At 44.2% G+C, this 27,137-nt stretch overlaps 1 protein-coding gene across 1 annotated transcript in view; it reads left to right on the top strand.

Moving 5' to 3' along the window:
- LOC126273046 (monocarboxylate transporter 2-like) overlaps window positions 1–27,137 on the top strand; it is a 99,232-nt gene that overhangs the window by 29,511 nt on the left and 42,584 nt on the right. Inside the window, exons 4-5 of the mRNA XM_049976442.1 lie at window positions 584–727; window positions 14,490–14,960. Coding sequence (XP_049832399.1) covers window positions 584–727; window positions 14,490–14,960 — 615 coding nt within the window. The remainder of the gene's footprint in view (window positions 1–583; window positions 728–14,489; window positions 14,961–27,137) is intronic.

Below are 27,137 nucleotides of genomic sequence, written 5' to 3'. Positions count from 1 at the left end.
AAAACAGGGTGTAAACTACGTGATGATGGGAACACGAGCCGCGCACAGCTCAAGTACCGTAACAGAACGTTTACTGAGCGCCGGCAGATAACCTTCGAGGCTTTTGATAGGTGGTCACATTAATGTCACTAGACAGTGTATACAGACCAAAGCAATGTGGTGTCCAGCCACTGTGAAATAGTGCCAATAATTTGACCAAGGTGGCATAGATGTGGGTGAAGCCGATCAGGAAAGAACATCGACATCGACCGCAAGCTGAAAGAGCATATGGGGGAATAAGTTTTTTCAACGATGAGGACGTACACGCAGCAGATTTCGAATGGTTCAAACACAATAGAGTAGTTTTCTATCGTTGAAGAACTGAACGTTTGCTAGAACGTCCCTTGTTTACAGAGACAAAGTGACTGCGTTGAAAAAGTGTGTCATGTACCTGTGTCATTTCCAAGTATAATGCAGCGTTCGCTTTAAGTTACTTGACATTCTTATCTAATTCCCTATTTCATGTTCAGTGTTTATGAGCTATGAATAACACAGTGTCATCACTCCTAATTGTTTGAGCTGACGCAAGAAACGTGCTTTTCAGGTCTGCTTACCGGACCGCTGCTGAAGAAGTTCTCGATGCGGCAGGTGGCTGTCACCGGAGGGTGCTTTGTGGTGACCGGGCTGGTGCTCACCAGCTTCGCCAATTCCATCATCCACATCATCATCACCTACAGTATATTCGTAGGTAAGACAAAATCAAAAAGTTCAATGTACTCTTGCGAGTAATCGCATAATCGAATTGGCTTTGTTCTGAATTTAAGCTATTCAGCGACTTTGAATAACTGGTTTAGATTATGAACTGCTATTTTTCTTTTTTTTTTTTTTGCCCACTGCGATAATCGTGTTCCTTCGTTCTTGTTTTTCACTCTGTTTATACGCAGCACTGTGGTTTACTTTCCCTCATTTCGTTTTGTTGAATGTATGGGTAATCCGAGGATGACCTAAACTACGCGTTCACTTTCAAGCATAGTACACTCTAGGTATTGTGTGAGGGCGATGTTTATTCCAGTTTCTGGTTTCCTTACTAGTACAAACTTTACATTAATCATCAACAATTTCCTATTCAAAAGCACGTTACATAATACCGTAATTACATCTTTTTTTATTATTGTGTTCTTAAGGCACTATTGGTGGTAAAAATAACAGTCTCTTTACAACGCCATTCACGCATCTTGGGTCCAAAACATGTGTAGGTGTATGAGGAAAACTGTTATGAAAATATAAAAAAACTGTGGAGAGAGCAGTACAGCTCATAAGTTGTCTTTATGGATTTACAGGAAGCTCCACTCTTTGATGCGTTATAAATGGTTCACTATAGACCCATGCACACATCTAAGCTGAATCACCAAAAATTTTCACCGCCAATATTTCGGAAATGGAAAATGCTATTGATGCACAGCTTTCACAGAATGGAGTGATAGTCGGGTCTCGTTTTGTTAGCCAAAAAACATAGTACATAGAAAGTGGCTTTGTGCAAACATGCACTTTGTTGAATGCAACAATGCCTATTCACACGAGCTAACTAAAAGTAGTGTAAATTACAATGTCAGTAGTGTTTGTTGCCGGATTCTAGTGTGAGTCATTTACGAGATATCGTATTTTTAAAAGTTTGCACGCTGACACTTGTTTGTGCCATTTAACCGGCATACTTGCTAGTTACGATGCTGTTATGTTTGCTTATACTGTGCCTCTGTGTTCCAAGCGTGCGACGGTCCAAGCAGTAGGTCGTGAGTGGACTATTTCATTTACCAATGCAGAGAAAGCCGGCATGCTCGTGACGTTCAGAGAGTGTAGGAAGAAAGCAGTTCATTCTTGTACAATTTTTGTAGCAAGATATCCCAATAGACGTCAACCATCTAGGCAATTACTTATTAATCTCTTCAACCAGTTATGAGAAAGTGGTATTGATCTGCATGTTAGCTCCCGCGCTATTGGACAGGGAAGTTCTCCATCGACGTAGGTTCCATCTGGATCACATCTCCCTCCATCAAGAGCTGCATGGAAACGATTATAAGAATCGTGTTAACTTCTGCACATGGTTATTACGACAGGGTACTCCAGATGTATCAAATGTGTTGTTTAGTGATGAAGCTACATTTACCAATAACGGCTAGGTAAGCCACCGAAACATGCACTACTGATCTGGTGAGAATCCGTCAGATGGAACGTCAGCATCCATGGAGGATAAACGTGTGTTGTGGTACAGTGAGCCATTAGTTGATGGACCTGTTTTTCATAGATATCCTGCGTGCATGCTTACAAACAAAATCAGGTGCGACCCTCAGATCGGTACAGCAACAGTCACAATAACGACATACCTGCATGACATATCGAGATGACTTTTGTTGATGTTTGTTCATATACAGCGTCCATATCATCTTTTCATGTTTAAATTTGTACGTAATTATTGTGTGATGTATGTATCTTTCTGTTTTGTATTGAACGCTTTTGATAATCAACGAGGTGGACTGAATGTTGGAACGTACAGGGCAGTAGCAGGACTGTGGGAGGGGGGGAGGAAGAGGTTGGGGAATCGATGAATCGGTGAACAAGGAGGCGAATGGTGGCTGGTGGCAGAGGACAGCAACTCTCTCTGTCTTGGCGCTTATATGAGTTGGAGGGGGTGGGTGGAACAGCGTCGCGTTATCGCAGTAGTAGCTCTGAGTTCTTTCTAGAAAATCCGGCAGTTAAAACGGACGAACAGGTCATCCATAGGGAGCACTTTTGGCGTGAGCCATTTGGGTCGTTGTGTTGGGCCGAGAAGTTAGGCCCATGATTGGCCGAAATGTACATCAGAAAGTGCTTCCTCTCAGGGATAATGAGTGAGAGCTAATGGTATTTGGTGGAAGACGGGATAAGCTACAGTGTGGACGTGTTGGCCGGTGAGGACGCACTGTGCAAATGCTTGCTGGCCGAATTTGCTGAAATATTTGTCATGCTTGTCGCAAGCCAAATTCTTTACACTGTGCTGTTTTAGGTTGACCAATATGTTTGTTCTCTCGCTCCAATATTGTAACTAATATCCATTTTTCTCTCACTCTGTCCTCATACCCTGTAAATCGGTTAACAAAACAGTAAGTTTATTAGCCCCGCGAATCTCTGTGAATGACTAATGGCGATTTTCTCTCTTGTTCTTTACCCCCAGCCACGCTTATCTCTGTTGCAGCATGATGGCTTACACGCAATCTTATAAAGTTGAAAGATGGTGGTGCCTCATGGGCAGGCAACTGCCATCGTAATACCTGTCAGGCTGCTCCCCTTTCATTTTGTTTCGGTGGTTATCATACATCTTCATTCGCCTTTGGTGTATCTAAATTTTCCCTGATTGATATTAATGTGATGGGCTATGGGGGACCGGCGGGGTGGCGTAGTTCTAGGCACTACCGTCTCGACACACACGACCGCTACGGTCGCCGGTTCGAATCCTGCCTGGAGCATGAATATGTGTGATGTCCTTAGGATGGTTAGGTTTAAGTAGTTCTAAGTTCTAGGGGACTGATGACCTCAGCAGTTAAGTCTCATAGTGCTCAGAGACATTTGAATCATTTAACTATTAGGGTTAGGTAAAGGACTGATTGATCTCACAGTACTTGCATGACTTGAGCAGCAGTAGGAGAATTCAAATTGGCTACAGAGACAGATTTTTGGACCCTGGAGGTGACCATTGCATTAGGGATAGCTTTAGAACTTTCTTCGAGCAGCAAGGAAGTTGGCGGATTCCTTTGCAGTCAGCGAAGCGGGCCGTGGACCCGGCGGGGCAGTGTTTTATGGGCAGCGTTGTTCCACTAGCGGCCAAGCAACAGGGTGGGAACACCATGGTTGAATGCGAAATGACACTTCTTTGGAAACTGGCGGCGCCGGGAATCCTGCCGACTGTCTAAACGCCTTATTTGAGAGTGGACGTGGTGTGGGTCCAGGCACAGCGGCGTCGGACTGGCGCTCAGTTAACGTGTTTATTACAAGATGAGCGTACCTTGTGAAAGGGGATGACGAATTTCTCCAGATGTCGCGTTTCTTAGATGACGCACCGCCTCGCCAAAATGGCGCCCTCTAAATAGTTTTATGGACGAGGGAGAACTTGTTTTCACTAGGAAGTTTTCATCGTGTTGTGAAATGCTCTGGGGTTTTGGCTGCAGGACCTCTAGCCATTGTGTGCTGTTTATTCGGAGACCAGAATGTGTACTGCATTGCAGTGTTTGGTTGAGGGAGATCGGGTCTCCTTGCTAGTAAACATGATTGGCACGGTAAACACTGCTGGGCTATGACAGGTTTATTCGAGAACATGGGGGGAATGGTTGTTTCTCGGAAGGTTTTGAGCAAAAGGGAGAGGCAACTTGCTTCTCGACAGCCGTGGAGCACAGTCGCTAGAGCTCTTCCATTTTTACGGAGAGCGCAGTTATTTGTAAAGACGTCTGTACATCCGGGCGAAACTTTATATTTTCACAGACGTGAGACAATCTACATCTACATCTACATGTACATCTACATCCATACTCCGCAAGCCACCTGACGGTGTGTGGCGGAGGGTACCCTGAGTACCTCTATCGGTTCTCCCTTCTATTCCAGTCTCGTATTGTACGTGGAAAGAAGGATTGTCGGTATGCTTCTGTGTGGGCCCTAATCTCTCTGATTTTATCCTCATGGTCTCTTCGCGAGATATACGTAGGAGGGAGCAATATACTGCTTGACTCTTCGGTGAAGGTATGTTCTCTAAACTTTAACAAAAGCCCGTACCGAACTACTGAGCGTCTCTCCTGCAGAGTCTTCCACTGGAGTTTATCTATCATCTCCGTAACGCTTTCGCAATTACTAAATGATCCTGTAACGAAGCGCGCTGCTCTCCGTTGGATCTTCTCTATCTCTTCTATCAACCCTACCTGGTGCGGATCCCACACTGCTGAGCAGTATTCAAGCATTGGGCGAACAAGCGTACTGTAACCTACTTCCTTTGTTGTCGGATTGCATTTCCTTAGGATTCTTCCAATGAATCTCAGTCTGGCATCTGCTTTACCGACGATCAACTTTATATGATCATTCCATTTTAAATCACTCTTAATGAGTACTCCCAGATAATTTATGGACTTAACTTCTTCCAGTTGCTGACCTGCTATTTTGTAGCTAAATGATAAGGTACCTATCTTTCTATGTATTCGCATCACATTACACTTGTCTACATTGAGATTGAATTCCCATTCCGTGCACCATGCGTCAATTCGCTGCAGATCCTCCTGCATTTCAGTACAATTTTCCATTGTTGCAACCTCTCGATACACCACAGCATCATCTGCAAAAAGCCTCAGTGAACTTCCGATGTCATCCACCAGGTCATTTACGTATATTGTGAATAGCAACGGTCCTATGACACTCCCCTGCGGCACACCTGAAATCACTCTTACTTCGGAAGACTTCTCTCCATTGAGAATGACATGCTGCGTTCTGTTATCTAGGAGCTCCTCAATCCAATCACACAATTGATCTGATAGTCCGTATGCTCTTACTTTGTTAATTAAACGACTGTGGGGAACTGTGTCAAACGCCTTGCGGAAGTCAAGAAACACGGCATCTACCTGTGAACCCGTGTCTAAGGCCCTCTGAGTCTCGTGGACGAATAGCGCGAGCTGGGTTTCACACGACCGTCTTTTTCGAAACCCATGCTGATTCCTACAGAGTAGATTTCTAGTCTCCAGAAAAGACATTATATTCGAACATAATACGTGTTCCAAAATTCTACAACTGATCGACGTTAGAGATATAGGTCTATAGTTCTGCACATCTGTTCGACGTCCCTTCTTGAAAACGCGGATGACCTGTGCCCTTTTCCAATCCTTTGGAACGCTTCGCTCTTCTAGAGCGAATGTAGCGTCATCCCCCGCAGCACGATACTTTGGCAGCGCCAGCACGCAGACGACAGCATCTCGTCTTTCACTAGCTACATTGGTGATGTTGCGCAGCTTCGGATAATTCAGAAGCCTGTCAATCGTTTTCAAGAGCATTTTTTTCATAGTAGCCTTTCACTCGCAGTAGTCACTACCAGTGTCCATTGCATGGTTAATTATATTTGGATGTGAGAGACCAATCAGTGGAACGATGCAGCAGAGTGTGCTTGCCTAAATTGGCATCCTTTACATGTAAATTCTAGTAGACTCCCCAGGTCTATTGTCAACCAATCTGAGTACATGTTAATGAAACGTTGCATGGTGGAAGTTTCTGTTTCTATATTTGTTCTATCTTGAACATAGTATTAGTTAATAAATCGCTTTGTGATACCATAGGTCCTTGTTATCAATTTCTTCAATGACACCCATTCTCATTCACTACGATGTCATTTATTTTGTGGTGGGTTTGAAGATCATCATCATCATCATCATCATCATCATCATCATTTAAGACTGATTATGCCTTTCAGCGTTCAGTCTGGAGCGTAGCCCCCTTATAAAATTCCTCCACGATCCCCTATTCAGTGCTAACATTGGTGCCTCTTCTGATGTTAAACCTATTATTTCAAAATCATTCTTAACCGAATCCAGGTACCTTCTCCTTGGTCTGCCGCGATTCCTCCTACCCTCTACTGCTGAACCCATGAGTCTCTTGGGTAACCTTGCTTCTCCCATGCGTGTAACATGACCCTACCATCTAAGCCTGTTCGCCCTGACTGCTACATCTGTAGAGTTCATTCCCAGTTTTTCTTTGATTTCCTCATTGTGGACACCCTCCTGCCATGGTTCCCATCTAGTAGTACCTGAAATCATTCTAGCTACTTTCATATCTGTAACCTCAACCTTGTTGATAAGGTAACCTGAATCCACCCAGCTTTCGCTCCCATACAACAAAGTTGGTCGAAAGATTGAACGGTGCACAGATAACTTTGTCTTGGTACTGACTTCCTTCTTGCAGAAGAGAGTAGATCGTAGCGGAGCGGTCACTGCGTTAGCTTTCCTACACCTCGCTTCCAGTTCTTTCACTATGTTGCCATCCTGTGAGAATATGCATCCTAAGTACTTGAAACCGTCCACCGGTTCTAACTTTGTTCCTCTTATTTGGCACTCAATCCGTTTATATTTCTATTCCCCTGACCTTACTATCGTTTTGGAGATGCTAATCTTCATACCATAGTCCTAACATTTCTGATCTAGCTCTGAAATATTACTTTGCAAACTTTCAATCGAATCTTCCATCACAACTAAGTCATCTGCATATACAAGACTGCTTATTTTGTGTTCACATATCTTAATCTCACCCTCCCCCAGTCTAATGTTTTCAACATATGATCCATAAATAATATGATCAACAGTGGAGACAGGTAGCAGCCTTGTCTTACCCCTGAAACTACTCTGAAGCATGAACTCAATTTACCGTCAACTCTAACTGCTGCCTGACTATCTATGTAAAGACCTTTAATTGCTTGCAAAAGTTGGCCTCCTATTCCATAATCTCGTAGAACAGACAATAACTTCCTTCTAGGAACCCGGTCATATGCCTTTTCTAGATCTATAAAGCATAGACACAATTCGTAACTCGTAACACTTCTCCATTATTTGCCGTAAGGTAATGATCTGGTTCTGGCAACCTGTAAGAGGCCTAAACCCACACTGATTTTCATCCAGTTTGTCCTCAACTATTACTCGCACTTTCGTTTCAACAATAGCTGACAAGATTTTACCCACAACGCTGATCAATGAGATACCTCTGTAGTTTTTTCTAAACATTCATGGTGGTGTCTGATTGTACTATATCGTGTCTCCCTACCACTTTCGCGCAACGACGCTCTGAGCGTGTTTTTTAGGGAATTAACTCGTTTGAACCTGGGACCTGCTGCTGGTAAGGAGACGCCAGACCACACATGACATGTAGAATTCAGAAGAGTTCAGTGAGACTAGCGATGATATAACAAAATACTAAATGATCTCAGCGTCAGCTCCACTGCACTCCCTGTAAAATAATCTTAATTCTAACTAAATATAGTGGAAAGGGTTGAAGGCTTTCCTATTTTTAGTTAGCTGGTAAAATAACGTCGAAAAAGCAGTTAAGTTTACCATTGGAAATTTATTCTAATCACAAAACATCGTTTATAAATTGCACTATTGATAAAAGGAAATGTTTTAATACAGGATGGTAAAAACCAACAGCGTTCAACAAAAATGTGAACGAATATTCCCTAAATGGGTTTCCAAGTTCTACAATCGATCGAAGGATGACCTATGCCATATCACATCTATAATCTAGGTTTAAATTTAAGTTTCACAAAAGAGAAAACTATAAAAATGGTCTACAGTGACACTCAATTATCTTTAATTACTTATCTAACTTGTCGTAAATTACAGTGGCAGATGTAGCTTCTCAATAACTATATAAAAGAAAAATCATCGCGTTTCAGATCTGTTCTTCAAGTGGCAAATGTGAACACCATGAGTTTTAATTAACGATTAGTATTACGCAAAAAAGGGGTGTAACAGATGAGACTTCTGCAGTTCTGAGTGAAGCCTTATGCGCTCAAAAATGCGGCATCGCGTGCGTTCATTACCTTGTCGGTGTTTAGGCAGCGTCAGGGCGACAGCGGCCGGCGCACCAGCCGTCCAGCTCGCCGTCTCGGAACCAACTCTCCTCTAACTTCTCCTTACTACAATTTCCCGAAGTTAGTTTAAAAAAACTATCTGGCTATGTTTTCATCTGACCAATCAGGGTCGCAATGTTAACCTTAAGCTCCGCCTCCAAAAATTCTGTCTATCCAATAAGAAACGTTATACTTTTCGTGGTGGGGCAATGTTTTTAAAGTTTGCAACGTAACAGAGACGCTAAAAAGTCTCACGCTAAAACCTGCAGCTAGTGTGGTCCTTTTAGCGTTATCGTGAGATCTATACTGCTCTTCTGGAGGGCTCTATCTTTTAACATGGGCTGGGGAGTGATCCTAATGTAACAGACACGCGAAAAAGTCTCACGCTAAAACTTGCGGGTGGTAGTGGCCCTTTTTGTGTTATCGTAAGATCTATACTGCTTTTCTGGAGGGCTCTAGCTTTTAACATGGGCTGGGGGTTGTCCTTGACATACCTGAGACGCGAAAAAGCCTGGCGCTAAAACGTGCGGGTTGTATAGTTGTACAGGTAGGCTCACGGCGTGGGTGCCCAGCCCCTCTCTTTCCTAGCTTAACACGGTTCTGCTCTCGGCTTCTGTCCTCGTTTCTCCCCTCGGAACTGCGTCTGCCTCACGGTGGGGAGGAACGACATGCATTTAGGCCTTCTTGTGTTAGCCTGTGGTATTCCATTTGCTCACTCGTTACTCGTATTACTTTAGTTAATTTAATGTCTCGATTTATTCCGAGCTATGTGACATACTAGTAGATTTGCTTATTATGTTAGGGTTTTCATGTAAGGTGTTGGATGTGCCTGACACCTTACATGTTACAATCTTTTCTGTTTCCATGTTTAAAGATTGGTGTGATTACTGCTTTCTTCCAGTCTGATGGAACCTGTACCGACTCCCAGGCAATTTCAATTATCCTGTGTAGCCATTTAAGTCCTAACATTCCACTGTATTTTATGAGTTGCGACCTAATTTCATCCACCCCAGCTGCTTTATTGCACTGCAATTTATTGACCATTTTCTCCACTTCCTCAAATGTGATGCTATTTCCATCATCATTCCTATCCCATTCTACCTCGAATTCTCAAACATTACTGATCGTATTTTCACCTACATTGAGCAACTCTTCAAAATATTCCCTCCATCTGCCCGAGGTATCCACAGGATTCACTAGCAGTTTTCCTGACTTGTCCAAAATACTTGTCATTTCCTTCTTACCTCCCTTTCGGAGACTGCTAATTACACTCCAGAATGGTTTTCAAGCAGCTTGACCCATAGTCTCCAACCTATTTCCTAAGTCTTCCCAAGATTGTTTCTTGGATGCTGCATTTATCTGTTTGGCTTTGTTTCTTTCTTCAACATAACTTTCTCTGCCTGAGTTCTAGTATGTAGCCATTTTTGATACGCCTTCTTTTTCCTCTTACAGGCTGCCTTGACTGTGTCATTCCACCAAGCTGTTTGCATGATCCTACTTTTAGACACTACCGTTCCAAGACATTATTTAGCCACTTCTAGTACTGTGTCCCTGTACCTTGTCCATTCCTTTTCCAATGACTGTAATTGACTTTCTGAGATCGCTGTTATGTACTTGTGCCTGATTTCCTTATCCTGAAGTTTCTCCACTCTTATCCTCCTGCATATGGATCTGACCTCCTGCCCTTTCGGCCTCACAATACCAATTTCACTGCAGACTAAATAATGATCAGTGTCATCAAAGAATACCCTGAATACACGTGTGTCCCTCACAGCCTTCCTGAATTCCTGATCTGTTATTATATAGTCAATGACAGATCTGTTTCCCCTGCCTTCCCAAGTATACCGGTGAATGTTCTTATGTTTAAAAAAGGAATTTGTGATTACTAAGCCCATACGGGCACAGAAATCCAAGAGTAGTTACCCGTTCCTGTTGGCCTCCATATCCTCTCCTAATTTACCCATACCTGTTCGATTTCCAATCCTGGCGTTAAAATCACCCATGAGCAGAACACTGTCCTTGTCCTTCACTCTAACAACTACATCACTGAGTGCCTCATAAAAACTATTCACCTTATCTTGATCTGTCCCTTCACAATGCGAATATACTGACACAATTCTAATTTTCTTGCTAGACACTCAAATCTATTCACATCATTCGTTCGTTTACATACCTTATTGCAACTACGCTGGGTTCCATTTCTTTCCTGATATAAAGCCCTACACCCCATTGTGTTATTCCTGCTTTGACTCCTGACAGGTAGACCTTGTGTTCTCCCACTTCCTCTTCTTTCTCACCTCTTACCCGAATGTCACTAACAGCTAAAACGTCCAGCCCCATCTTACTTGCAGCCTCTGCCAGCTCTACCTTCTTCCCAGAGTAGCCCCCATTGATATTAATAGCTCCCCATCTCATTACCATTTGTTTGGCTAGACGTATCTTAGGAGTCCCTGTTTTGTCAGTTAGAGGTGCGACTCCGTCACCTCCAAAGGTCCGAGGCATTTTGCTCTGATTGTTGAAGCATCATATTTAAAGTACCAGGGAAGCAGGTTGCTAGCCTTACTTGCCCCGAGTCCCATTGGGTTAGGGGTAACCTAACGGCGGAGGGACTAACCGGTGGATTTGGTAGTCTTTGCCATATGAGCACAAAGGTGACCACGACTCAAAATATGTCCGAGATGCCCAGCCTTATTCCAAAGTAACTGGTATCCCGACTGTGGGGACCACTTACTTGGTCACTCATACATTGCCCGTGGTTAATGAACTACGACATGGCTACAGGAACCCACACCATGAACCACAAAGAATAAATTAAATTAATTTTATGTCAAGTTAGGCAACTCAGGAATAATCTACACTGGGGCCACTAGTTAGGAAAGTCAGATATCCTTGCGCTATTGATAATCGTGGCACCTCATGGGTATGGTGACTACGAATTTTTTTGTCATTTGGCAGACGGAGAATGGCTGCAACCACATGATAGCTTGCAAAATTCCCACCATTACTGATCATTTTGTCTGCTAAATTATTGTCAACTCTTCATTTCGTAGCGGACAGCATCACTTAGAAACATTGTTTGTTACATAGTTAGAATTTTCTTGATGTAAAAGTAACCATTAATAGTTCCAAAGGTTTGAACTCACTGTTTTAGTTCAAGGCCCCACGTCATTTCCATGTGCACCAGTCAATATCTTAAGAAATATATGGGGTATGTTTAAACATTGTTCTTGTCTCTTTGAGGCCATACAGTGTTACTTTTTCCATTACGTTAGAGCAAACGAATTGTATTACCAGTTTTCAGGTCAGATGTTGGTCGTACTTTAATTAACCACTCCATGCTATCAAATATGGTTCAAATGGCTCTGAGCACTATGGGACTTAACATCTAAGGTCATCAGTCACCTAGAACTTAGAATTACTTACACCTAACTAACCTAAGGACATCACACACAGCCATGCCCGAGGTAGGATTCGAATCTGCGACCGTAGCAGCCACGTGGCTCTGGGGTGAAGTGCCTAGAACCGCTCGGCCACACCAGCCGGCCCTATCAAATATGAAAAGACAGCCCACACTTTACTGCACTGAACATGACACTGCCTTAGGAATATATGACGGTAATTTGTGCAAGAGCATGGAATATATCGCAGCGGAAATTATGCATTAATACGACTGTCTTAAGTAAACTGTGTCCAGCGCAGATGTTCAGTATTGCATAAACAGTGTTTCCAGTTGCGTAAACTGCCACACAGGATGACAGCAGAGCCGTCCAGGGCGACGGATTCGAATCTGCGACCGTAGCAGCCACGTGGCTCTGGGGTGAAGTGCCTAGAACCGCTCGGCCACACCAGCCGGCCCTATCAAATATGAAAAGACAGCCCACACTTTAGTGCACTGAACATGACACTGCCTTAGGAATGTATGACGGTAATTTGTGCAAGAGCATGGAATATATCGCAGCGGAAATTATGCATTAATACGACTGTCTTAAGTAAACTGTGTCCAGCGCAGATGTTCAGTATTGCATAAACAGTGTTTCCAGTTGCGTAAACTGCCACACAGGATGACAGCAGAGCCGTCCAGGGCGACGGATGACCCTCACATCCAGAGGCTTCTAGTGACAATTGCTTACTGAACGTATTAGGTTCATTAATATTCAATATAGTCAGTCATACAAACGAAGGAATCATTCATACATAGCTGATGCACTATTAGTTCCACATTAGTTTCATAAGAATTGTGAAACAGGTATGTGGTAACTGCATTTCATTTACTTGCTCTGGTGCACCTGGTCAGAAGTGTGTACTCGAGTCCTGAGGCCGCACTTGACAGCACATTTTCATTAACTGGCAAGCATACGAAGTAGTTGCCAGTATGTGGGAATGTCCCCGCCCAAGTACAGCGCAACACATATACACTCCTGGAAACTGAAATAAGAACACCGTGAATTCATTGTCCCAGGAAGGGGAAACTTTATTGACACATTCCTGGGGTCAGATACATCACATGATCACACTGACAAAACCACAGGCACATAGACACAGGCAACAGAGCATGCACAATGTCGGCACTAGTACAGTGTATATCCACCTTTCGCAGCAATGCAGGCTGCTATTCTCCCATGGAGACGATCGTAGAGATGCTGGATGTAGTCCTGTGGAACGGCTTGCCATGCCATTTCCACCTGGCGCCTCAGTTGGACCAGCGTTCGTGCTGGACGTGCAGACCGCGTGAGACGACGCTTCATCCAGTCCCAAACATGCTCAATGGGGGACAGGTCCGGAGATCTTGCTGGCCAGGGTAGTTGACTTACACCTTCTAGAGCACGTTGGGTGGGACGGGATACATGCGGACGTGCATTGTCCTGTTGGAACAGCAAGTTCCCTTGCCGGTCTAGGAATGGTAGAACGATGGGTTCGATGACGGTTTGGATGTCCCGTTCACTATTCAGTGTCCCCTCGACGATCACCAGATGTATACGGCCAGTGTAGGAGATCGCTCCCCACACCATGATGCCGGGTGTTGGGCCTGTGTGCCTCGGTCGTATGCAGTCCTGATTGTGGCGCTCACCTGCACGGCGCCAAACACGCATACGACCATCATTGGCACCAAGGCAGAAGCGACTCTCATCGCTGAAGACAACACGTCTCCATTCGTCCCTCCATTCACGCCTGTCGCGACACCACTGGAGGCGGGCTGCACGATGTTGGAGCGTGAGCGGAAGACGGCCAACGGTGTGCGGGACCGTAGCCCAGCTTCATGGAGACGGTTGCGAATGGTCATCGCCGATACCCCAGGAGCAACAGTGTCCCTAATTTGCTGGGAAGTGGCGGTGCGGTCCCCTACGGCACTGCGTAGGATCCTACGGTCTTGGCGTGCATCCGTGCGTCGCTGCGGTCCGGTCCCAGTCCACGGGCACGTGCACCTTCCGCCGACCACTGGCGACAACATCGATGTACTGTGGAGACCACACGCCCCACGTGTTGAGCAATTCGGCAGTACGTCCACCCGGCCTCCCGCATGCCCACTATACGCCCTCGCTCAAAGTCCGTCAACTGCACATACGGCTCACGTCCACGCTGTCGTGGCATGCTACCAGTGTTAAAGACTGCGATGCAGCTCCGTATGCCACGGCAAACTGGCTGACACTGACGGCGGCGGTGCACAAATGCTGTGCAGCTAGCGCCATTCGACAGCCAACGCCGCGGTTCCTGGTGTGTCCGCTGTGCCGTGCGTGTGATCATTGCTTGTACAGCCCTCTCGCAGTGTCCGGAGCAAGTATGGTGGGTCTGACAAACTGGTGTCAATGTGTTCTTTTTTCCATTTTCAGGAGTGTAGTTTCAAGTAACTGTGATGATCCCCACGTAACGTGGCGGCCTCGTTGTTGTGCTGTACCAGGTCTGGGGATGGGCCTGTTCACCCCGTCGGGCTTCCTGGCGGTCAAGACGTACTTCGTGGAGTCGCGCGGCCGCGCCGTGGGGCTGTCGATGGCGGGCGCCAACTGCGGCCAGATGGCGATGCCGCACGTGGTGCGGCTGCTGCTGGAGACGTACGGCTTCAGCGGCGCGCTGCTGGTGCTGGGCGGGGTGGCCATGCACGGGCCGCTCGGCTCGCTCTTCTTCCACCCCGTGGAGTGGCACGCCGAGCGCCGCCCTGTGGCCAACGAGCTGGCGCTGCTCAAGGGCGAGTCCGACACTGGCGAGGAGGTGCGGCCGCGCCGGCCCAGGAGGAACGCCTCCATGGCGTCGCTGGCCAGCTCAGAGGTGGGCGACATGGCCGACGTCGTGCCCGAGGACCGCCGCATGCGCCTGGGGCCCACCTGGGAGGAGGACGAGGAAGAGGCCGCGGGAGTGGGCTCTGTCCAGCAGAGTGAGTAGCCGCACCTCTGCCTGTCCCGCCTCTCGTCATCGTCTCCAATCCGATGATTAGTTTGATGTATTTCTCGATGCCAGTCTATCCTGTGCAGGTTTCTTCAAGTCTGCGCTTCTACTGCAACCTTCATCCACTTCAGCATGCTTAGCACAGTCAGTCTTTAGTCTCCCTGTAGACCTTTACCCAGATTCTTCAAAATGGTTCAAATGGCTCTGAGCACTATGGGACTTAATATTGGATGTTATCAGTCCCCTAGAACTTAGAACTACTTAAACCTAACTAACCTAAGGACATCACACACATCTATGCCCGAGGCAGGATTGGAACCTGCGACCTTAGCGGTCACGCGGTTCTAGACTGAAGCGCCTAGAACCTCTCGGCCACGCCGACCGGTCCAGGTACTTCCCTTCATAAACAAGCAGACGATACTTTGATACCCCAGAATGTGTGCTAGCAACGGAATCCTTCATTCAGTTCAGTTATACTGCAATTTTCTTTTCTCTGCAGTTCGATTCAGTACCTCTTCAATTGTTTCAGCAACTATCCCTCTAATCTTCAGCATTTTCCTAGAGCACCATATTTTCAAAGCTTCTGTTCTCTTCATGTCTGAACTCTTTACCGTCTGAGTTTCACTTCAGTATCGTGCAATTCAGAAGCAAGGTAGTTTACAACGTTCCATTGTCTCACACAATTATACATTGTGACCAAAAGTCCTTAAAATTGGAAAATTCTTTCAATACTTCACGGAATAATGCAGGTAGAGATGAAATTTGGCAACCTTCATGGAACTGACATAAGAATTTATTGAAACCGAAAAACGTTAACCAACACATAACGTTTAATATGATACAAAATCGATAATTAGCTTAATAATTGACTTTAGCAAAGACTATCTCTTTTTCATTATCAGCAAAGACCATCTCTTTCAGCATCTCGGCCATCATTCATCGACAATACTTGCAGTCGAAGGACAAAGTTGTGAGTTTCATTGCACAGCGTTTCAGTAGGTAGGGTGAGAAATTGCCTACGGCAGTTGTCTGTTGTCATCCGTAGTGAGGTCAGAATATCACAGTAGACATGTGACTAAAGGTAACCCCACAATCAGTAATCACGCAGATGGGGTATGAGAACGTGTAAGGTCGAGAATGACGGATGTGGCGACTCACTACGCGATCATCACCAAACGATGTGCACAAGAGACCTTTGATATGTGTAGCAATATCGGGTGACATACCATCCTGCACGAACTCTTACCTTCCAGCAGATGTTTATCATCTGGCTAAAAATTGGTTGAAATGGCTCTGAGTACTTAGTGACTTAACTGCTGTGTTCATCAGTCCCCTACAACGTAGAACTATTTAAACCTAACTAACCTAAGGACAACACACTCATCCATGCCCAAGGCAGGTTTCGAACCTGCGACTGTAACGGTCGCGCGGTTCCAGACTAGAAAGATGATCTTACTACACCTCTCTTACTACAGGTCATTTTATACACGATTAAGACGCGGCAACCGGCCCCATCTGTTCATCAGGTTTCGCACTCGTTATTGGTTTCAATAAAACCGCAAGTCATTTCAGGCATGTGTGTCAGTTTTTACGTCTCTGCCTACGTTATTCCGTGAATTAGTGCTTTATCAAATGTTAACAGACTTTTGGATCACTCTATAAAAATTGCGGTGCAAATATTGCAAAAACGGAAAATACTATTGACGTGCCATTCCCACAGAACTGATTGGTAGTCAAGAGCTCGTACTGTTATCCTATCAATAGATTGTAATAATACTTAAAAAGTGTATTTTCTCTGCAAACATGCACTTTTTTAAATGGAACAGTGCCTCATGAGATTCACAAAGTAAAAGTAGTGTCCAAATTTTGAAAGGTTGTGGTACCCACCTCTTCATACTGACTGAAAACAAAAGTAGCCAGTATTGTGAGAGATGGTAGTACACATCACAGCATGAAAACAAGACCATCACAATTGGGTCTGGAAACGCATACTTTCTAAGATATGTTCACTTGTTCACCAAGTGACACCAGTGTTATCCAGTATTGTAGGAGTTTATAGTACTCATAATAACATGAGAAAAAGAGCATTACCCATGGGTCCGGAAAAGGGTACTTTCTGCGACCTGTACACGTCTTCGTAGGGTAGATACAACCTGGCGTCCATTCATGACACTTTTTATAGGATGTGCTCAAACTGACGTCAGTCCATGGCAGTGCAACCCTCTGCTGTAAGTGCTGGCATGTGCTGACGACACAATCCTAAAGAGTCTAGACATCTTTAACTGGGGTTGGATAAACTAATGCGTTCAAGCGTCCCCACAACCGCGAATATAGGGGACTGAAGTCTGGAAAAAGGGAAGGACAGGATATTGGGCGTCCCTGACAAATCTAGCGGTCCTGAAATATCAGTATAAGATGTTCACGCTTATTGTGGAGGAAATGTGCTGGTGTGCCATCGTGCTAAACCTTGCTTAAACCTGACGTGGCACATCCTCGAACAAGGTCTGCAATACATTAATAAGTGATTCATTCAATCTTTGCGATAGGATGTATGGCCCTAGTAAGTTATCACCCAGAACTACTGCCTACACGTTGACGTTGAAAGGATGTTGACACCCTCTTTCTTCAACTACATAGGGATTTCCATTAGCCCACATTACTGGTTATGAAAGTTCACAACACAGCCCCGTCAGTAAATAAAATCTTCGACGTAAACAGTGCATGTGCAGCATACTTCTGCAGGAGTCACTGACGGAACTGCGATCTGCTACGGTACTCCTCTGGCCTTAGTGCCTGGGCTCGCTGAAGACGCTATGGATAAAGCAGTTGTTCACGTAGTACCGTCCGGACAGGAGGATGACTCACGTCTTCTGCTACTGTCGATCACTGCACAATAAACGTAAAACATGCTTCCCCACCTGGCGTGAGGGGGCAAACAGAGGCTGTTCACTGTTCACTTTGTAGCCTACTGGAGAACCTGTGCCCTTAAGACACGGCAAAAATCGGCCGAACAACGTATCGGATGGGGCTGTAGGGGTGGGAAAAACTGACCGGTTGAAACTGATACAGGTATTTTAGTTCTGAATAATAGGTAGTTTTCGGTATTTGTTTGGTCTCGGTTGTAATGGATGGTTTTTACTTTTTACTAACAATGGAGAAAAAATGAAAAATCAATTAGCCATAGCAGCAATCTTCAAATTTTTCGTTTTTGAAAAAAGAGTAATTTTTATTCCAAAAATCTGCATTGGTTTGAAATATTTAGTTACTACAGAGAATGGGGAAAGCTATTGATGCTCTTTTAATAACAATGACGTTAGAAACGATGAATTAAAGCATAAGAACTGATACTGTACTTGTGAGACAGTATTGTGCCTGTTGCCGTGCTTCGTGGCATATGTACGGGTGTCCGTGTAGTGTCAAAGATATGTCCCCACCTGGTCCATACGGTATTTTCTCGCTGTCGCCTTCGTTGCCGGATATCCGCTGTGTTGTAGTATGAAACTAGTCATAGCCAGGAAATATTTTTACGAAGTGACGTAGCAATGAAATGCAATGCTTCAGTTGCTTTAAAAATATTAAAATCGTGTCTGCCATATCTATGCGGTTTTTGGCTCCAGGACAATTAAAAACTGATGTTGTTTTCCTTTCGATGCCGTATTTGGCCTCGAGACAATTAAAAACCGATTTTACCATCCGATATGGTACGACCTGTGCTAGGTAACTACTTAACCAACAATGCCACAACTGTTGACTGCCAAACTTGAGCAGTTATGCACGTTGAACAGCTCGCATGGTGCAATGTGGAACTCAAATCCTAGCCGTCGTGTTGCGATTCACCTGTCATTCGTAGCTTACCCATTCACGCTAAAGCGCTTATAGGGCCATCCATTCGTAACATTTCCGTTAATTTTCTAAATCGAGGACTTGCAGAGGGTACTGATCAGACAATTTATGAATTAGAACGCACGACCGTGACACAGCCGTTTGAAAACATTTTTGCGAGGTAGGTATGCAACAGCGAAGTCATAGTTGGAAGTGTTTACTTCGGATCGGCTGATATCATTTGACATCTACCGTAGTTCTCTGGCCTGGTTCGAACGTCATTCAGGTGTTAGGACAACATGGTTGAGTACGCGTTTGTAGAATACACCGAAATCATCCTTACGTATGGTGAAGCTTTATCAAGAACGTTATCACAGCGTCCAACTCCAACGCACACCCTTTCCGCCACAATTACGCAATGGTTTCGCGAAAGGGGTGCCTTCACCGTCAGCAGGCCTGACTGTGGTGCTCCAAGGAGACGCCACGCACCAGAATTAACTGTAAACAACAGTTTTTATGAAAACTGATTACGTTTCCTTTTTGTTTCTTTGCTTGTTAATGAGTGGCATTGTAAAACAAGTGGTGTACTGGGTCACGCCTAACAAATTACTTGTAACAGTGGTGGCGTTACAAACATGGTTTCAGATGGTTGTAGCACGGAAACGGTACGTTTCCGGACATCGTTTCAAATTCAGAATATGACAAACTTTAGATACAGGTTCCTTACAAAAAATTTGAAAAAATGTTTAGTAAACAAGGACTCTAAGGCTCATATGTTAAAGGATATGAGTACTTGCTTATCTTCAATACTTGAACAGCATCTCTTCTAGTGCAAGCTCTTTGCTCTCCAGATTTTAGGAGGAAGTAGAGTGGTCCAAGAGGAAAAAAATGTCTAGTAAACATGGGATCTACAATGCGTACCTTAAGAGCTCAGTAGAAGAGATGTGTTTCAAACTAGCGAAGCTGAACAAGTACTCACACATCTTAAAATAGGCGTGTAAGATCCCACGTTTACTAGGTAATTATTTCTTGTTTTGGTCAATAACTCTTGCTCCCACAATATGTAAAGCATAGATCTTGCAGTAGAAGTTCTGTTTCATAGGATGAAAAGAGCTAATTCCCTTGTAAGTTACGTATTTTAGAGCCCATTTTTCCTAGACAGTTAGACAGTTTTTACTTATTTCTATATAAGGAATCTTTCCTGTCCCCGAAGTTTTCCGGTGTTACTTGACACACACACATAAAATATGTGTATGAAACTGAAAATCCCTTGCGTCAAGATCTTGTACAGAAATAAGTGAAGTGAAATGAAATGTCGTGTGGCTAGGGCCTCCCGTCGGGTAGACCGGTCGCCTGGTGCAAGTCATTTAGTTGACGCCACTTTGGCGACTTGCGCTTCGGTGGGGATGAGATGATGATGAAGACAACACAACACTCAGTCCCTGTGCGCAGAAATTCTCCGACGCAGCGGAAATCGAACCCGGACCACTGACCACTCAGCTATCGGGGCGGACACGGAAATAAGGAAAAAAGTCTAGGAAACATATAAAGGATGAGTCAGAAGAAATGTCACATCTACATCTACATCCATACTCCGCAAGCCACCTGACGGTGTGTGACATAATTAGATGATTCTGCATATGAAAATAAACCGAAAAAGTCCTATGAACATGCGTGTACGATTTTCGATCTGTAAGAACTGGAGCAGGTTGAGGACTTCACACATCAATGAATGGGTATGAAGACAAGTGTGAATATTAATTACCGAAATGCTGTGTAGGCGCTATGGTGGACAGAATAACGGTGGGACGAATGACTGATCCATTCTGCAAGATATGTGGCGGTCTTCCAACACAGGGCAGCATGTAACATCGCACCATGCAACAGCTGCAAACACACTCAATGTGCAGTCGTAGTTTGGATCAGTCAGCAGTTGTAAGACTGTGTGCGGGTCGTTGCTTGAGTGTTGTTTAATTGAGCAAGTCCATTGTGTCAGTGAATACCTACATGCGGTTGCGTATAATACGCAGATGTCTTGTTTGTGTGCTGTGCGGCGGTGACAATATCAGATACGTTTCCCTGACCGACGAACCACTGTGCCAAAATATTTCCCAGGCTTTTTCAAATTGTGTGAATCTGGAACTCTACCCAGTGTACACGTAACTTCAGAACGTGAGATCATCCAGTCAGCTGAGGAAATGGAAGATATTACTGCAGTAGTAAGACTGACTTGAGTCCCATCACGGCGTATAAGCCGTCAGCTCGTTATTCCATAAAACGCAGATGTGGCGTTCGTTAATTCCGAGGTCTTGCACCCGTTTCACCTGTAGCTCATGCACCATCTGCATCCAGGTTACTCAATAAGCAGACAACAATGTTGTGAACGATTTCAGTACACTTGATTTTCAGATGAGGCTACCTTAATACGCAATAGTATCTTGAACACCCGCAATTGGTGTGGTATGATTGTTGACCTCATGATAGGCTTGCTCTGTTCCTGCCAAATTTGATTGACAGCCATTTCATACGCACATTTCGTAATTGAAGACCTCCCTGCACCTTTGGCTGACGTGAAATTAGAGCAACGACTGGAAATGTACCTGCAACATGTAGGATCACCGATTAACCGTACCAGACAAGTACCCCAGTCACCTAAATAACCACTTTACTCAACGGTAGATTGGGCGTGGCGGACACATTATCTGGACTGCCACATTACCCGATCTAACCCCATTATCCTTCTGTTTATGAGGGTAGTTACAGGGGATGTGTTCGCGAAGGTGGGTACCCGTGAAGAACTTGCCGTTCACATCACCGATCTGTTGCGCGAATTAAGGCCCGCCGAGTTGATGTTCGATGCGCAACGAAACACACCTTCCAACGTGTTGACAAGTGCTTTGATATGGGTGGAGTTCTTTCTGAACGCCTCGTGTAGGATATATCAGTTATGTGTCCCACCACTATTTTAACGACCACAACGCCTACACGGCATTTCGGTAAGTAATATTCACACGTGTTTCATAACCATTCATGGGTGTGTGTAATCTTCAACCCGCTTAAGTTCCGTAACGATCGGAATGTTCATAGGATTCTTTCGGTTTACTTTCACTAACGAATCAAGGGACAAATCATGTGACATTCCTCCTGAAGCACCATAGAGAACCGCTATTTCTTCCTAGCAGAATTTGGATGCGTCAGCCCAGATGTGTATTCGTATATTTTCAACTTCGCCGAAGCATTTCGACAGACTTTTCGGTGAGAAGCTGCATATTAGTATGCGGAAGACCGTGGTCTTCGAACATTTGTTCTCGTCGTTGCAAATATAGAGTGGACCATATTAGTCCATAATGGGCAGTGACTCGGGATAGAGATGTGATACAAAGAAATGTTTTAGATAAAAGTTGTAGATGGCAAAGAGGGTCACGCGTTGCTGCTAATGGCTGCGACCTTGACAGTGATTTTCTTCAAATGAGAACTCTAATACTTGGTTCAAGATTTGAAAAGGGCGGCAAATTTTAAGTATAAATGAGGCATTGTTCTAGGTTATGGCTAGTTCAATGGAGGTCAAATAAGCAAATATGTTTTTAGCTCTACCAGGGAGTAACTGAGAATGGAGAAAGGACACAGCAAATGCCATCTTGGATACAAACTGGAAGGGGTATCCCGACAAATGAGATGTCAGGAAATCATTCATCGATTTGTAAATCGACGAGCTACTTTTTATTCATGTTTGTACTGCCTCGAAAATGCCACAATAACATTTACACGCTTGTTAAGTATTTGTTTTTGGCAATAAACACCTTAATTAAAAACTAAAGTATAAATCTCTGTTTGCTCATCCCTAATCCAACATCACACATAGGGGTTTCTACGAAACAAAACTCAGCCTTCGAATGATCTTTGATAATTACCGCTAAATCATGATTATTGATAATGACACGTGGGCCCTTATGCCACTTACAATCTACATCTAACACTTTGTTTTGATGTATCCTTTCGTATTTTGCTTTAATCCCTACTACAACTAAAAACATATTTGCTTATTTGACCTTGGTTGAACCTTACCATGTACCATTTTATAAGTAAAATATGCAATTCTTTTCAAATCTTGAATCAAATTTTAGGATTCCCATTTTAAAAACTCTCTTAAATCTCCAAGTTCTTTTGAAAACCACTTTCGAGGCCACGGCCATTAATATCAATGCGTGGTCCTCTTAACCTCCTTCGACTTTTATCTACAACGTTTAGCTGTATCTCATCCCTGTACCAATTTGTTTTCCACCATGGATTAAAATGGTCAGTATATATACATATATATTGATTTGAGAAGAACAACCAATTTTACGAATAAAATGGTCTTAAAAAATATGGAATATCATGAGAGGTGGTAGTACCGATCAAAATAAAAATTCCAATAAACATGGGTTCGTAAACGCATTCATTCATAGATCTGTACGCTTGTCCCAAGTGGTGATTTACGTACCCTGCCGAAGTTGTCGGCTGCAGTCCAACGAACTTGTGAAGTCGTCATGAGATTGACATTCTCCTGTTTACTTACACAATAATACAAATTTACAGTAAGCTCATTTTGCAAACGAAGAATGAACACATCTGAAAGGTGTCATAGTCTGTTCGGAAAACATTATTCCTTTAAATCATTTATCTACGTCGTTCTACCACGTAACTATGGTAATATGTGGTGCCTAGTGACTGGGTGTAACTAAGAGCGAAATTAATGCTTAAAATGAGGTGACAGTGAAGTAAATAATGTGTTAAACAACAAAGTGACGAAGTATATATCTAAGTTATTCGTAGTTCTCAAATGGTTCTAAGCACTATGGGATTTAACATCTGAGGTAATCAGTCCCCTAGACTTAAAACTACTTAGACCTAACTAACCTAAGGACATCACACATGTCCTTGACCGAGGCAGGATTCGAACCTGCAACCGTAGTAGCAGCGAAGTTCCGGACTGAAGCGCCTAGAACCACTCAGCCACAGAAGCCGGCATTCGTAATGCAAGTATGCTTCCAAGCATGGCGGTTCTGGTTAGACGCTGGCCAAAGCACTCATCGAAACGTGTTATCAACGGTTAGAATCCAACATTGTTCAAAAAATTTTGCGTCGGTATGATGTGTTACTACGTAAGCACGCAGACCAACGCTTGCCACATTCAAACAAGAAAACGTCGCTGTTGTGGATATTGTGCTCTGTGCACACTACACTGGTATACGGCCTGAATGTAGTCTCTTCCGTGAGTCTTCAAGTTTTTCACAAACGAATACGTTGACATGCTTATTATTTGTGGTAAATCAAGAAAATATGATCTAGGCAGTACTTGTGAATCAGGAACGGTATCTAGGCAGGCGATACCCGACTACAAAGACATTCCGCTTGTGCTGAAAGACGTGTAACGACAACAGCTGTGATTCATAAAGCATCATCCGTGAGATAGGGGACCGTAACACGTGGCAAAAGCCCGTCTTGGATACAGCTCTTACTAATCCACACATGAGTACAAGGCCAATGTCTCAATTGTTGAACACCACCCAGTTCCATGTATGGTGAATACTGCATTCACATAAATTTCACCCATACCGTCTACTGTCAAACCAAGAGCTCCACGGGTGGGATTTCGAAGCTCGAATGAATTTCGGTCAATGGCTATTAGGCATTCCGAAAAATGATGCAGAATTCCTAACGCACGTCTTGCTCTCGGACGAATCGCGATTCCACAATGATGGCACCATCAGTCGTCAGAAATGCACTATTGGTGTACTGACAATCCTCACTTGATGCCACAGGTAGTCAGTAGTGAGCCATTGGGTGTGTTGGAGCTTCCATCGAGCGACAGACCCCCTTGAAGATGTCATCCGCAGACGGGGACGAAACGTTGGAAATTCATCAACCGACCACGGCATAACAGCCTGGGTAATTATAATGGACAGAACAGGTAGCCTGTCAGGTACTATGGGCAGCGAATGTTTGGTGTGGAACTTAGGTGGTCGCTTTATTGGATCGTATTTGTTTGAGGTTCGTTTGACTCGCAGACGATACCTGCGATTTCTGTGTTAGGAAGTTCCACTACTGATGGAGGATGTACGATTGCAAGATTGTTCAACGATGTGGTTTCAACAAGATAGAGCTCCGCCACATTCGACTTTGCCTGTTCGTAACCATTTGAACGAGGAATATGGATATGGATAGGAAGAGGAACACCGGTCGCAACTGTGTGCCTACCATGCAACGGATCTGGGTTCAATCCTCGGCTGGGTTGCAGATTTTCTCCGCTTTTGGACTGGGTGTTGTCCTGTCCTTCTCATCGTCACCGACGCAAAAGTAGCCCAATGTGGCGTCACCTGAAATAAGACTTGCTCAGTGCCACACCATTATTTCATTATTTCTTCCTGTTGGGATATTTCAGACACGTAGTTCACAATCAGGTGACGGAAAATTCCAACCACCTTCGGCACCTCATCATCTACATCTACATCTACATGACTACTCTGCAATTCACAATTAAGTGCTTGACAGAGGGTTCATCGAACCACAATCATACTAATAGCCGGCCGGAGTGTCCGAGCGGTTCTAGGCGCTACAGTCTGGAACCGCGCGACCGCTACGGTCTCAGGTTCGAATCCTGCCTCGGGCACGGATGTGTGTAATGTCCTTAGGTTAGGTAGGTTTAAGTGGTTCTATGTTCTAGGGGACTGATGATCTCAGAAGTTAAGTCCCATAGTGCTCAGAGTCATTTGAACCACAATCATACTATCTCTCTACCATTCCACTCCCGAACAGCGCTCGGGAAAAACGAACACCTAAACCTTTCTGTTCGAGCTATGATTTCTCGTATTTTATTTTGATGATCATTCCTACCTATGTAGGTCGGGTTCAACAAAATATTTTCGCATTCGGAAGAGAAAGTTGGTGACTGAAGTTTCTTAAAAAGATCTCGCCGCGACGAAAAACTTCTTTGCTGTAATCACTTTCATCCCAATTCGCGTATCATATCTGCCACACTCTCTCCCCTAGTACGCGATAATACAAAACGAGCTGCCATTTTTTGCACCCTTTCGATGTCCTCCGTCAATCCCACCTGGTAAGGATCTCACACCGCGCAGCAATATTCTAACAGAGGACGGACGAGTGTAGTGTAAGCTGTCTCTTTAGTGGACTTGTTGCATCTTCTAAGTAACCTGCAAATGAAACGCAACCTTTGGCTCGCCTTCCCCACAATATTGTCTATGTGGTCTTCCCAGTTGAAGCTGTTCGTGATTTTAACACCCAGGTACTTAGTTGAATTGACAGCCTTCAGAATTGTACTATTTATCGAGTAATCGAATTCCAACGGATTTCTTTTGGAACTCATGTGGATCATCTCACACTTTTCGTTATTTAGCGTCAACTGCTACCTGACACACCATACAGAAATCGTTTCTAAATCACTTTGCAACTGATACTGGTCTTCGGATGACCTTACTAGACGGTAAATTATAGCATCACGAAACTTACAGGTCAGTAGTACCGCGAATGTTTCGGCGAGCGAGAAAGATGTATGCAGTTTTGTACCCAGATGTGTGTAAACCAAAACGGTCATCACTTCGAGCATCTGCTGATATGATAAAGAAAGTAACTGCAGGTTAATTCTCCTTATTACTCTTTCATATTGGTCCAGCCTGGTGTCAAATAGGCCCTTCTTATGGCACTCCCACTGATATACAATTTGCGTAAAAAGACGATATTTCACGTACATTACGTGTGTAACGTAAAACAAAAGAAACGCAAATGATTCGAAAGCCCCACCTTACACGCAAGACTTGTCCGCAACGCTCGGTCCGACCTTTTCCAGTACGCTGCTGTTTACTGAAACATAACTGTATAAGTCTTAACGCGGTCACAGCTTCACCTCAGTGTTTCGGCGGCGTTTCAGTGTCTAATTATCTAGACAGCACACTCATCATTTCCATTGTTTAATAATATTATAACCATACGGCGTTCTATTACGGTGAGGCGGTAAACCTAAGATATCTGTTTGTGTTTGCTGAACACATCAGACGGATAGATGTTTTCGGGTTAGATATAAAACTGAGGGCTGCATCACCTTGTATATGGCATGAATGGAAATGTCAAACATTCTAAATTCCAGATTTGCATTAGTCTGGAGAGTCTTACTAGAATCCGAAAAACTGATAAGGCATTCTGATACCACAGAAATATGCTGCTCACCTCGTAACAGGTAAACTTGGCTGGTCTTTGAGATGAAGTACGGCGTGACATACAGCAGCCATGGTCTTTCCTCCTTTGAAGGCAATGACTTTTTCCATTATTCTGTTCCAGAGTAAAA

This window comes from Schistocerca gregaria, chromosome 5, assembly GCF_023897955.1.
Source record: "Schistocerca gregaria isolate iqSchGreg1 chromosome 5, iqSchGreg1.2, whole genome shotgun sequence".
In the NCBI taxonomy this organism is placed as follows: Eukaryota; Metazoa; Arthropoda; class Insecta; order Orthoptera; family Acrididae; genus Schistocerca; species Schistocerca gregaria.
The sequence above is the reverse complement of the archived record's forward strand: the minus strand, read 5'-3'. Positions and strand labels throughout refer to the sequence as shown.